General features: G+C 36.9%; 1 protein-coding gene across 3 annotated transcripts in view; it reads left to right on the forward strand.

The window, feature by feature from the left end:
• KIAA1328 (KIAA1328 ortholog) overlaps positions 1-14,272 on the forward strand; it is a 375,101-nt gene that overhangs the window by 316,073 nt on the left and 44,756 nt on the right. For all 3 annotated transcript variants that reach the window (XM_047794154.1, XM_047794152.1, XM_047794153.1), the window contains one exon: positions 562-740. In XM_047794154.1, the coding sequence (XP_047650110.1) occupies positions 562-740 (179 nt within the window). The remainder of the gene's footprint in view (positions 1-561; positions 741-14,272) is intronic.

Here is a 14,272-nt window from a genome sequence, read left to right on the forward strand (position 1 = left end):
TCAACATTGCTTTGACTCCATATTTGCCTTGTTGACTTTATAATGAAATTATGTGAGGACAGAGACCAATTCTTCCATATGCACTGTAATACTGTTCCTCACATACTTTAACTACATAATAAATACTATAACAATTGAAAATTAGAAACACAAATGCATTTTGAAGCAAATAGGTGATATTTTAATCCCTAATGTTCATTTTTAGTACTCAGAAACATTTTAGTTCTGCAAGTCTTGTTTTAGCATACTTTTTTATCTTTATAGATATTCTGATTCTTAGTCATACTCTGTGGCTTTATTAGCAGTTTCATGGTCTTGTGTCTCATTTCCCCAACTCCAAATATAAGCTTCTTGAAGATAAAGACCATTTCCTCTCCAAAATTATTGTGGTAGAACACAAAATAGACCTTCACTAAATTCTTTAAATTATACCTCAATAAAAAATAAGAAAGTTTTTACTGCCACGAATTGCATTTCAACTCATACTGAATGTATATGCCTTTGTGTGATCTCTACCCCCTTCTGTGCTTTCTACAGCTCTTTTATGTTTATTTTTTGCAGTTTATTGAAGTCAAAATGTGATGGCTGGATGCTTGGAACATCACCATCCATCAAAAATTATCAAGACTCCACAAACAATGGAGAGAATAGAAGGGAGAAGACAGTTGGGTTTCAGTCACATATGGAAGATGATGCCCCATGGACATGTCAAAAGAAAGATACATGTTGGCCCCAAAGCGGTAAGCTCAGTATCTGTAGCAGCAAAGTGAGAAGTATCGGCGGCAGGTGGCTGCTGGCTGCTGCTAGCCATGAACACCAGGTGATTTCCTGTGACCCTGAGCAAAACTTAAGCGTGTTACAAACTGACATGTGCCTGCAGGCCACAGGTAGCACATCTCCCAGATCAGTGAACTGCGTCAACATTTTTCTTAGAACCCACATGAGAAACTATCGAACATGTCCCTCTTTTTACAGGCAGCAAACTGTAAGAATTCTTCCACAGTAAATATGGTCATAGACACAAAGTAACGCTCAAAGTGAATAAAGAAGACAAGAAATTGAACATAAAGCTTTGCTGGGAAAGTAAACTTTGACCACAATTAATCCTGAATTAACTGGAAATACAGGGAGGGTAGAAGAGAGGTCATTGTGGCTAAAGTAAATCCTCATAAGTCTCAAACCTCTATTGCCTAGCAGTCTTTTAAGTGCCAGCAATCCTTCCTATTTTAAATGTCATAGATATTTTAAAAAGAAACTAATTATAAATAATTATATGAAATGTTGAGGAAAGCAGTCATATTTAATTGCATTTCCCAATTGTTTCCGGAGTGGCTTTTGGCTTAATCTGTTCTGGAATCATTAAGAGAAGGATTCTGGGGCAGAATGGAACAAGGCTGAGCTTCATTGGTCAGAAGAGATGTACAGAAAACAAAGGGCCCAAAGAGGTCTCAGAGTCCCTTTCACTCATGTGTCTCCCAGGTATCTTTGCTTCCTGCTCACAACCATTACCCTTATCTCCTTCTTGTTCTCCTCTTTTTTACTGGGCTAGCTAGCACTGCCCACCTCTAGTGTTGATCAACTTTTCCTAATTTCTCTGCCTCTCTGAGAATTGGGCAGTGCTTTATGAGATTTTGCAGGTGTACTGCTCTCTGCCTTTCTTCATCAACTGCCAGCTTTGTCATGTTTTTTTCATTTTAATTATGATTGATCTAAAAATCATTTAGTTATCTCCCAGATAATTAAGAGATGATAATTAGTCCAAACTTCTGAAGGGAGACTCTTTACAATTTGAAACAAAAGCAAGGGTACATTTTCTTTGACCTAAAGCAAAAGTTCTGCACACCTCTATTGTTTCAGGACAACTTAGAGCAACTTTTGTCTTTTTAGACTTTGCTAACCAAAAACAAAAATGAAATTGAGGATATTCTGTAATAAGCTATATGGGGAAGGAATCTGAAAAATAATGGATATATGCATTGTTGATTCACTTTGCTGTACACCTAAAACAAACACAACATTGTAAGTCAACTCTACTCCAATACCAAAAAAGAATTTTTAAGGGAGAGATGAGGAGCAAACACAAATTGTGGTGGATGGCCATGACCACAATGAAAGTAAAAGAGAGAGGAAGGAAGGAAGGGGGGAAAAGAAAGAAAGAGAGAAAGAAAGGGAGGGAGGGAGAAAGGAAGGAAGGAAGAAGAAATTAAGGAGAGCCACTGTCTGAGATGGACTCTTCTCCACTTTCTCTATCAGTAGTCCTTTAGAGATGAAACTCTTATTTTGGCTCCATCTGTTCTTTGTCACTGCACTTTGGAGAGTGGAGAACCAGTCAAAATTGGTGTGGTGGGTGCACTGCACAACTTAACAACAAATTTGTGTTGTGTGTCAGCACGAAGATAAAATGGCAAAATGAAAAAAATATAGTGTAATAGCAAAGCGACAAATAACTTGTGCTATTGGTTAAGACCACAGAAACATTAGAAAGCTGCAATTGAAAAGGCACTTTGAGAAATGTTTCATCAGGCCAGCCCTGACCGTGGTAGAGGTTAATCTCTCCCAGGCCCAGCTACAGAAGCCAGAAGTCTAGAAGGGGCTTGTGTCCAAAAAAAAAAAAAAATCAATTTCTAATTTGAAACAAAATCATTTTTGACTAACAGGGGTTCAGAACCCATTATTTTTTGCTATAAAGTTTGCTGACATTTCAGCACTTTCTGTTGTGCACAATGAATCCTAATAGTCATCTTACAGTGTTACCATACCAATCAATGGAAACAAGAGAAAGCTGTTACAGTTCTGCAACTGTTTTCAGAAACAGTTCACTCATGGTTTTATTTTTTTCATTTTTTTGCTCCCCCCGCCCCAGTTAGAACTATAGTGAGAAAAATAGGGAAGTTTTCATTTTTTAAAAGAGCTTTGTTTCAAGGTATTCCCAGAAATTATTAACTTTTTTTTCTACTTATGAGAAATGCTGTCATGTATTTTTCTCTTCTTTTATTCCTATACGCATTAGCAGAATTATGATATACCTGATCATTAGTTGGAGCAAGAGTTGCCCCTTTGAGCCATTCTGCCCATTGTAAAACTGATAGACACAGATTGCAATCCAGGGCAAAGTTACTAAATTGGCATTTGCTGTAGGAGACAGACTTTCCAAACTGTGCTGCAGCAGGATGGGACACCCTATTTAGCATAAGGCCAATGACCTAACACTAATTGCCCAAGTTACACTGCTTGGTTTAGCATCTCCTTAATTGCTTTCCCCTCTTTAGCATGTCTGAATTTTTAAGTATATAATTCTTCTGTTTTATATCTTTTGTTACTTTTTGTTGTCCTTTAATCATTAAGTACTACATAGGACATTTACTGCAGGATCACTAATCTTTATTATCAGTCTCTTACTCCTTTTCCTCTCCTATCTTTCTCACCATTCTGTCAACTTTATTAATACAAAACATGTTTTCACCAAAAAAAAGATCAGATTCTTGTCTCAAGAAATAACCTCGTGATTGCAAAAATATCAGTACAGTACAGTATTGTCAGAATCATTCTTAAAATATAAATTATTTTGCAATCATTAATGCTTAGAATGTTCTATCTTAGTTGCTTTTATTGAGCTCTGTGGAAACAAGGAGAGATTACTTAAGAAAATCCAAACTTAAGAAATTTAAAGCCAAAAGCATAAATCTTAAAACATCCAATCTTCATTCCTTTTTTTCCCTCCTAACACAGCAGGGTTTTTATTCTCTCCCGGCTCACCTAGAACCTTCCCTCCCTGAACAATCACTAATTCCTTTTTATGAGAGCTCTCAAAGCTGGGGGAGTTTTTTCCAGTTGTGTTGATGGGCTAGCGGAAGTTGTGAGGGCACTGAGCACACATGTCCCAGAATTGAAATGTTAGACCTCAGGGCTCAGCACCTCCCATTCCTAAGTCAGGCTATAAAGCCTCTCCGAAGCCCAATACTATTTAGAACTACATCCTCTTTGTTCCTGTCATTGATCTCTGAGTCCCCTCAACACTTAAAGAGAGTTTGAGAGAGGCTGAACCTAGAGTAATTTGGATTCACTTGACTATGTTGACCATGCCCTTCATTTTGTCTTTTGAGGGGTTTTTTTAGGTTATATAATGTACAGAAGCTGTCACTGCTGGACACTCCCAAACATGTTCTTTTACTAGAAGAGGATTACTGTAGATTCATCTGAAGTGAGGAATAATCTCTGAAGCTCCTGGTTGTTCCCCTAAGTGAGCCTGTGCTTGCAATGGTGTGAGTGTTCTTTGTAACTCATGATGGATCAATACAGAGGACATGACTAAAGAAATAAGCAACTTAGAGTATCCAAAGTATAGAAATCATTTCCATCTTGCCTCTAAGGAGCATTTATTTATGTTCCTTTTATTATTAGCATCGTTATCATTAGTATATGTTTAATCATTAGAAAAGGTAGCACTATATGTTATTGCTGGTTCCCAATAGTCTAAGCTAAAAGATTTGTTAAAAGTGATACCTTTATCAACAGAACACAGAAGACAACCATACTATAAAACCTAAACATGTAGATTAAATTGTCCTGCCTAGCCCACTCAAAAAAGAAATTCAGATGCAAGAGACTGACCTTCAGACTTAAAGTTTCTGTATATTGGGTAATCACTTAACCCAGAGGCTTTGCATTTCCCTATTCTCTACAATAGAAAGAAGTATCTCAAAATGCTTTGTAATTGATTATTATTTACTTTTTGTATCTTCTCCCACTAGAATGTAAACACTTCACATGTTCCTCACTTCATATTGTATCCTCACCTCCTAGAACATACCTTAACATGTAATGGGCACCCATAATGTGTTTGGATTTTTTTGGGGGGGGAGCAGTTATGATTTTTATTTTTTCCATTATAGTTGATTTACTATGTTGTCAGTTTCTACTATACAGCAAAGTGACCCATACATACATTCTTTTTCTCAGATTATCCTCCATATTTTCCATGACAAGTGGCTGGATATAGTTCCCTGTGCTATACAGCAGGATCTCATTGTATATCCACTCCAAATGCAAAAGTTTGCATCTATTAACCCCAGACTCCCAGTCCATCCCACTCCCTCTCTCTCCCCCTTGGCACCCACAAGTTTGTTCTCCAAGTCTTTCTCTGTGGAAAGATTCATTTGTGCCATATATTAGATTCCAGATGTAAGTGTTATCATATGGTATTTGTCTTAATGAATTAATGTATTACTGTTGATCTTCGAACAACTCAGTGTTGAAATACCTCAGTCTACTTACATGTAGACATTTTTTCAGTAACGAATACTATAGTACTACATAGTCTGTTGTTGATTGAATCTGAGGATGCTGAGAAACTGCCCATACAGGAGCCAACTATAAGTCATACTAGAATTCACCACCATGTTGTTCAGTGTAAGTATATTCATTTTTTTTCTTGCCCAGTTTTTCTACAGCAAGGATCTAATTAATTAGATCTTTTGACCTCACCTTTAGTGATTTAAAAAGTGGGTGTGCTGGTCCCTTTATGTGATGATTGATTGGTAATGTCAAAGAGATATCAGTAAAGATCTTAAAAACAGCACTATTTGAGAACCAAGAATACTGTGGGGTTTTTTCTTTTATTCTAATTGAAATTAAATTTATATACAATAAATTGTGCAGGACGTAAGACAGCTTGATAAACCTTGACAATTATGTATATATACCCACATAATTAAGAAGTAATACATGTTGTTATTCATGAAAATGTCCCCATCTTCATTTCCAGTCATTCCCCATGAGGCCTCCCTTCTTGGTTTGCAGATGGCTGCCTTCTCACTGTGTCCTCACGTGGCCTATTCCCTGTGAACATGCATCCTTGGCCTGTCTTTTCTTAAGACAAAGAGTCACATTGGATTAGAGGCCACCCATGTGACTCTGTTTAAGCTTAATTACTTCTTTAAAAGCTCTATCTCTAAATCTCTAAACAGTCACATTCTGAGGTGTACTGGGGGTTAGGACTTAAATGTATTTATTGGGGGAGGGGAGAGGGAAAGAGGCACAATTCATAACAACTACTTTTTGCCCAGTCTTTTTATGCTCTTTACTTCTTTTTTTTTTTTTTTGTCTTTTTGCTATTTCTTTGGGCGGCTCCCGTGGCATATGGAGGTTCCCAGGCTAGGGGTCGAATCGGAGCTGCAGCCACCGGCCTACGCCACAGCCACAGCAACGCGGGATCCGAGCCACGTCTGCAACCTACACCACAGCTCACGGCAATGCTGGATCCTTAACACACTGAGTAAGGGCAGGGACCGAACCCGCAACCTCATGGTTCCTAGTCGGATTCGTTAACCACTGCGCCACGACGGGAACTCCCTACTTCTTTTTCTTATTTCACTATACTTTCTAGGACTTATATTACAATGTAGGGTAAAATAGTAAAAGTGGGCTTCCATGCCTTGTTCCCAATGTCATAGAGAAGACAGATAGTCTTTCACCATCAAGTATGATTTTAGCTGTAGGCTTTTTGTAAATGTCCTTTATCAGGTTTAGAAAGTTTTCTCCTCATTTGCTGAGAGCTTTTATCATAATGTGTGTCGAATTTCATCAAATCTTTTTTTCTGCACCTTTTGAGATGGTCATGTGTTTTCTTCTTTGTTCTGTTAACTTGACGAATTATACTGATTGGAAGATATGGGTGGGTAATGCCGTTTTTTTTAATAATGACCTTGTTAGGTTTTGGATCAGAGTTATGCTGGAGTCATAAGTGAGTCGGGAGGACATCAGCAAAAATGGCAGGGTAAGGACTTCCAGGGGCTTGTCCCTCCCCAGAAATGCTGAAAAACACCACATACTGTCAGAACCAACATTATCAGAGCCCTGAAAGATGGTGAATGATTTATAGAAACCAAGCAAATGTTTAACTGAGAAAAAGGCCACTGAAACATGGTAGGAGAACTTTATGGAATTTTGATTTATTCTTGCTGTCTCAGCATGGCAGCAGTCTTGAAAATGGCACCCAAGGTCCAGGTGTTAATATCTGGTCGCAGAGAAAGCAGACCCTTTTCTCAAGGAGTTGCGCCAGTCTGCTTCAACCTGTCTATGGATTTCTCAAAGGGCTGGCACAGGTGGACTGCCTTGGTTTTTCCTACCCCTGAACTTTTTCAGGACAGAGAAGCAGCTACATGAAGGATATTCCTGAGAATGTTGAAAGCCAGATGAATACAGCAGTGCTGATGGGGGTAAAAAAATAACAGCTGAGACAAACAATAGACAACAAAAAACCAACAAACCTAGATAAACTGGACACATTCCTAAAAATACACAAACTCCCAAACCTGACTCAAGAAAAATAGATCATCTGAATAGACCTCTACAAGTAAAGAGATTAAATCAGTAATTTAAAAAACTCCCAACAAAGGCAAGCCCAGGTCCAGATGGCTTCACTGGTGAATTCTACCAAATAACAGAAAAGAACTAATGAAAATCTTTTCCAAACTCTTCCCAAAAAATAGCATAGGAAGGAACACTTATTCACCCAGTTTAAGAGGCCAGCATTAATCTGATACCAGAACCAAAGACATAATAAGAAAAGAAAATTACAGACCAAAAATTCCTTATGAATGTAGATGAAAATATCCTTAAAAAAATAATAGCAAACTGAATGCAGTAGCATATTAAAAGCATTGTATATCATGACAAATAGAATTTTGCCCGGAAATTCAAACTTACTTCAACATATAAAAATCAATTGATGCAGTGCACCCTATTAATAAAAAGAAAAAATATGATCATCTTAACACAGAAAAAACATTTAACAAAATCCAACCCTTCATAGTAAAAACAATAATAAATCAGGAGTAGAAGGGAACTTTCTCAGTTTGATGAAGGGCATCTATGAAAAACCCACCACCAAGATCGTATTCACCTGTGAAAGACAGAAAGATTTTCCCCTTAGATCAGGATCAAGTATTCCCACTGTTACCACTTGTAGTTAACATTTTGCTGGAGGTTCTAGGCAGAGAAATCAGGCAAGAAAAAGAAATAAAACTTACTTGAGTTGGAAAGGAAGAAGTTAAACTATTAGAAGATGACATGCTGTTATACATAGAAAATCCTAGAGAATGCGCCCCACCTAAAAGGAAGCTATTAGACCTAATTGCCTAAAAATGGTTAGAGCTAATAAATGAATTTAGCAAAGTTGCAGATCAGAATTTAACACGCAAAAAAATCTGTTGTATTTCTAAACACTAGTGATTAACTACTGAAAAGGAATAGGAAAACAATTCCATTTATAATATCAAATCAATAAAAATACCTAGCAATAAATTTAACCAAGAGTCTAAGACTTGTACACAGAACAGTGCAAAATATTGCTGAAACAAATTTAAAAAGACATAAATGGAAAGACATTCCATATTCATGGATTCGAAGACTTAATATTGTTAAAAGTGCAGTACTCCCCAAATCCTGTCAAAATCCCAGCAACATTTTTTTTTTGCAGAAATTGAAAAGCCAATCCTAAAACTCATAAAGAATTGTAGAGTTCACTGCTGGCTTGGTGCGTTAAGGATCCAGCGTCATTGTTGCTATGGCTCTGGTCACTACTGTGGCGTGGGTTTGATCCCCGGCCCAGGAACTTCTAGATGGCTCAGACATGGCCAAAAAAAAAAAAAAAAAAGATTAATTTGATTTCATAAAAATTAAAGTTTTCTTGTGTCAAAGAACACTATCAAGAGATTGAAACCTAGTCCAAAGAATGGGATAAAAATTTGAAAATCATGTATCTTACAGATCTAGTATCCAGAATCTATAAAGAACTCTTACAACTCAAAAACAAAAACCCATTTAAAAACTAGGCAGAGTACATGAATAGACAGTTCTCTGAAGAAAATATGCAAATGGCCAACAAGCATGAAAATATGTTTACTAATCATTAGAGAAATCTGAATTGAAACCACAATAGGACACCACTTTAACCCCCACTGTGATTTCTATAACTTTTTAATATTTTATTTTATTTTATTATTATTAATTTTTTGTGTGTCTTTTTACCTTTTCTAGGGCCATTCCTGTGGCATATGGAGGTTCCCAGGCTAGGGGTTTAATCAGAGCTGTAGCCACTGGCCTACACCAGAGCCACAGCAACTCGGGATCCAAGCCGCGTCTGCGACCTACACCATAGCTCACGGCAACACCAGATCCTTAACCCAATGAGCAAGGCCAGGGATCGAACCTGCAACTTCATGGTTCCTAGTTGGATTCATTAACCACTGAGCCACGACAGGAACTCTTAAAATTTTAAATTAGAGAAGATGTGGGTAAATCAGAATCTTCATACATTGCTGCTGGGACTTTAAAATAGTGGATCCATTGTGGGAAACAATTTGGTGATTCCTCAGTACATTAAACACAGAATTACCATATAACTCATCAATTCTACTCTTAGGTTTATACTCTAAATAGTTGACAAAGTGTTTTTAAACAAATTTTTTTTTCCTTTTTTATGGCCACGCCTGCGGCATATGGAAGTTCCCTGACTAGGGGTCAAATTGGAGCTGCAGCTGCCAGTCTATGCAGGACCTGAGCGTATCTATGACCTATGCCACAGCTTGAGGCAATGCCAGATCCTTAACCCACTGAGCAAGGCTAGGGGTCAAACCCATATCTTCACAGACACTATGTCAGGTTCTTAACCCACAGAGCTACAACGGGGACTCCTCAAACAAATCTGTATACAAATGATCATAGCAACTCTATTCATAATACTCAAAAGGTGGGAACAACCCTTATGTCCATGAAGAGATGAATGGATAAGCAAAATACAGTATATCCATACAATGGAATATAATTTAACCATAAGAAGGTGTGAACTTCTAATACACACTACAGTATGGATGAACCTCAAAAACGTTATGCTAAGTGCAGGTCACCAGACACAAAAGACCATGCTGTTGAAATCATGTTGTATGATTCCATTTGTATGAAATACCCAGAATAGACAGAGGTGATTAGTGGCTGACAGCGGATCCTGGGGGAGGGGGAAATGAAGAATGACTGCTTAATTAATACAAGGTTTCCATTTAGAGTGATAAAAAGTTATGGAACTGAATAGTGGCAATGGTTTACAGCATTCATTTAGGAATGCACCTAATGCCAAGGAACTGTATGCATGAAAATGGTTAAAATGGTAAATGTGTATTTTACAGTTTTCTTTTTTTAATGGCCAAGAAGTCTTTTTTTCCTTTTTTTTTCTAAAAGAGTTTGTATAAGAAACCATTGGCCCTGCCATAGCAGGTCAGCAAGGAGGAGGAAAGGTATGGAAGAGTACATGTAAAGGGTTTTTATAGGACAGGACTGAATGGTACATATGATATCTACTAGTTTTCTACCTGACTACACCTAATTACAAGGGAGATTGGGGAATATAATCTAGCTGTTTACCCAGGAAGAAAGGAAGAGTGCATTGTGTTGGAAAACTAGTGGCATCTGCCACAGCAGTAGTCTTCCTAATAGCCCCAAACCAGAAACACTCCAAAAGCCCATCAATAGCAGAATGGATGTAAAAAGTCATAAATGCATGCAATGGAATATTATATAGCAAATAAAATAAACTGCAGCTGCATAAATCATCAACATAGATCAATCTCACAGATAAAATACTGAGCAAAAGACATCTCAAGAAGAACACATATAGTATATTTCTATTTGTATACAGTTCAAAAGCAGCAAAACTAAATCACATTTTGGGTCGCATATGTAAGTGGTAAAACTATAAGGAAGAGAAAGAAAATAATAATCAGAAGAGTGCTGGCTCTTAGAGACAAGAAGAGATTATAACTGGAGAGGGGTATTGGTGATGCTTCCAGGTGGCAATGTTGCCAGTACTTTTTCTTCATCTAGAAAGGGATTACACTGGTATTTTCTTTATCATTTATCCTTTAAACTAAACTGAATGTTAAGATATAGCTCAGCTAGGAGTTCCCACCGTGGTACAATGGGTTAAGGATCCAGCGTTGCCACAGCTGTAACATAGGTTGCATCTGCAGCTCAGATTTTTTCCCTGGCCTGGGAACTTCCGTAGGCCATGGGTACAGTAGAAAAAGAAAAAAATAAAATAAAATATAGCTCAGCTATTTTAAAAATGCAAAATTGGAGTTCTTTGGTGTCCTAGTGGGTTAAGGATCTGGTGTCACTGCTGCAGCTCCAAAGGGCCTAGAAACAGTTTTCTTAAGCATAGAACTCTAAGAAGTTTTTCTATCATGATGTACCAACTGATAGATGAGCAGATATAGACCCAGGTCTGTATAAATAGGACATGATTCATTATGTTCAATTCCAATCCATGTATGTAAAAATATATGTATGTGTTTATTTCATATGAAATTTATCAGCCTAATGGATGTTTGTACCAGCACTTTCTTAAAAATGTGTATGTATAGTCTTTATATATATTATGTGTGTATAAATATAGAGAGATATGTCATATATGAATATGCATAGCTATGTAATTATTGGTATACTTAATATTAAAACAAATTTTGTAGAAGAAACAAATATAATTAAAAGCTGATATATAGCTTTCTGGAAACTTAATAAAGAATAGAGCTTAGAGAATTAAGAAAAAGAGATAAACTTGCCCTATGTCTGAGAACAATCATTCTTAATTTGGGGGGCCCGATACCCTTTCAGAATTGAATGAAAATTATGGCTTCTTTACCCAGGAAAATGAATGAACATATATACATACATTATTGTGCCTAAAGTACAGAGAAATCTCTACATGCCCTCTTAAAATTCCTTTTTAAAATTTCTCACGTCAAATAACCAAGTTTTTAAAAGAAGTATCAAAACAGAAAAAAAAAAAAAAACTGATGTTCAGATTTTCTTTGATAGTGACTAAAAAGATATTTCTCTTCTGTTACCACCAGGCATTTCTTCCCTCTTGCCTCACTCACAAATCCCTCCCAGTTGTTTCTCATTCTGTTACCTATTTTAATTTCCTCCTCCATCACCCAGGACTCCACCCAGACAGTTTTAATAATAGTGAACTGCTTTGCCTGCCTCTGTTTTCTCTGTTCCGCTCTATTCTAAATTCTGCCACAGGAATAACCTCTCCAAAGACCAGTTTGGGTTTTTTTCAGTTGTTGCTGCTTTTTTTTTTTTTTTTTTTTTTTTTGAGGCCAACTAAAACAGTGTTTAAAAGTTTGCAATACAGAGTCAAATAGACCTTGTCTGCATTCAAAGCCCAGCCTTGTTCTGACTAGCACCGTGTGGTATTAGAACACTGCTTGACCTTTTCACAGTTTCCACTTGCTTATTTATAAAATGAGGACAATAATATAATTTACAGACTGTGGTAAGGATTAATGAGATAATGCAGGTAAAGTGATTTAAAGTGATTGGCAAGGTGTAAGGACATGGTGATGCTCAATAAATATTTCCTGAATAGATTAAATGTTTAACCTGGAGGTTTTTTAATTTAATGCTTTTCCTAATCTCATGGTGTTTATTCCTTTCTATTAAAATTCCACCTCCTGCATCAAATCTTTCCTAATTCTATAGCCAGATGTGATCTCTCCCACTTCTTAATTCCTCAGACTTTTCATATTATTTATTACGGCAGTATAGCGCAATGGTAAAAACTGGGGTCAGATTGACTGGACACAAATGCTGGTCACTTAACAGCTTTGTGACCTTGGACAGGTCATGCAAGTCTCCTAGGACTTATTTTCCTTATCTGTAAGTTAGATATTAGTAAACAGTATCTATCACCAAGGGTTTTATGAGGATAAATATAACTACTTTCCAGAAATGGCAAACCTATACAGATAGAGCTGGAGCAGAAAGGGAGCATACCAGATAGGGAGAAGAGGTTGACAACAACAGGGCATGAGGGAACTTTTTGGAGTAATAATGAAATATTCTAAAACTGGATTGCAAAAATAAGTGCATGACAAAAATGTTAACAACTGGCTGTGGCTATGCTTTCATAGCTGTATAAATTTACTACTATTTATCAAACTGTACTCTTAAGAGGGGTAAATTTCATGATATTCAAATTATACCTCAGTGAAGCTTAAAAAAAAAAAAGATGTGGTGTATAGAAAAGACTTAGTACCAAGCACATACTAAGCATATAGCTAGCTGTTATTATTACCTTACAGTGTGTTGAGTTATGATTCTTGACCAGATTGTTTAGAGTATCTCATTTCTTACTCTCACGTCTTCCTTTCCCCTCTCCATAAATTGAGCCTTAGCTTAATCCTGACACCAGCCCTCATCGTTAGGCACTTGGTAAAATAAACATTTACTGACTAAAGGCATTGTGTGAACTGATAGAATCTTGAGAAATTACTTACTGGCTTGGGTTGAGGGTCCCAGAGGTTTGTGTATAAGAAGTCTGACTTGTGCATTGAGATGACTGGTCTTTTACATATATACATGATAGAAGCAGTCAATATTGTGTATGGCTTTGAACACAAAGGATGTTGGTGATTGTTTTGATGCTGATCTCTATAGATTTAAGACTTGCCTTCTCTAGGGCTGATTTTCTCTGGTCACACCTAAACTGTGCCATTCCCAGAGTTAGCATACAATATTCTTAGTGTGGTATTCCTAACACACCAAAGCTTTGTCTTTATGTTATTTGAATATTCACCCTTTCCTCAAAGAAATAGTGACTCTTCCCAAATAGCTGCTTTCAGCAGCCTGGGCAACAGTTTCCTAGGAACCAGAAGAAATCCGTGAATGAGATTTTTTGTAGTCTTCCAGGAAAAAGACAGGGATGCTTTGTGTTGTTTGGAAAAATATATTAAGAAGAAGAGGAAGAAAGAGAAGGAAGAGAAAATTATTGTTTTATTAGAAACAATAATAATTAGAAAACAAACAAAACCCCAAAAATCTTCCTGTCTGTGCCATCTTATTATGTAGCACTACAAAAGAAAAAAATGGATATCAACTAAACATTGCTTGTCAGAAAAGGACAGAGGCAGGGGCAGGGGGCATGGGGAGGAGGTGGGGAGGAGATGAGATAAATTAGAAGTTTAAGATTAACACACACACACACAAACACACACAACAAGGACCTATTATACAACACAGGAAACTATATTCAATATCTTATAAAAGCAAAATTTTTTAAAGAGAGAGAAAGGTTAACAGAGGCCAAATCAGCCTAACCAGTAAGGTACTTGTTTTAGCCCAATCTAGAGTTCTTTAAAAGAAATGTTCGAGATTTATGTCTACCTTGGAATTTTTAGGGATAGGATAATTTTTTTTTTCTGTCATTTGAGGG

Source organism: Phacochoerus africanus, chromosome 8 (genome assembly GCF_016906955.1).
Source record: "Phacochoerus africanus isolate WHEZ1 chromosome 8, ROS_Pafr_v1, whole genome shotgun sequence".
Classification (NCBI taxonomy): Eukaryota; Metazoa; Chordata; class Mammalia; order Artiodactyla; family Suidae; genus Phacochoerus; species Phacochoerus africanus.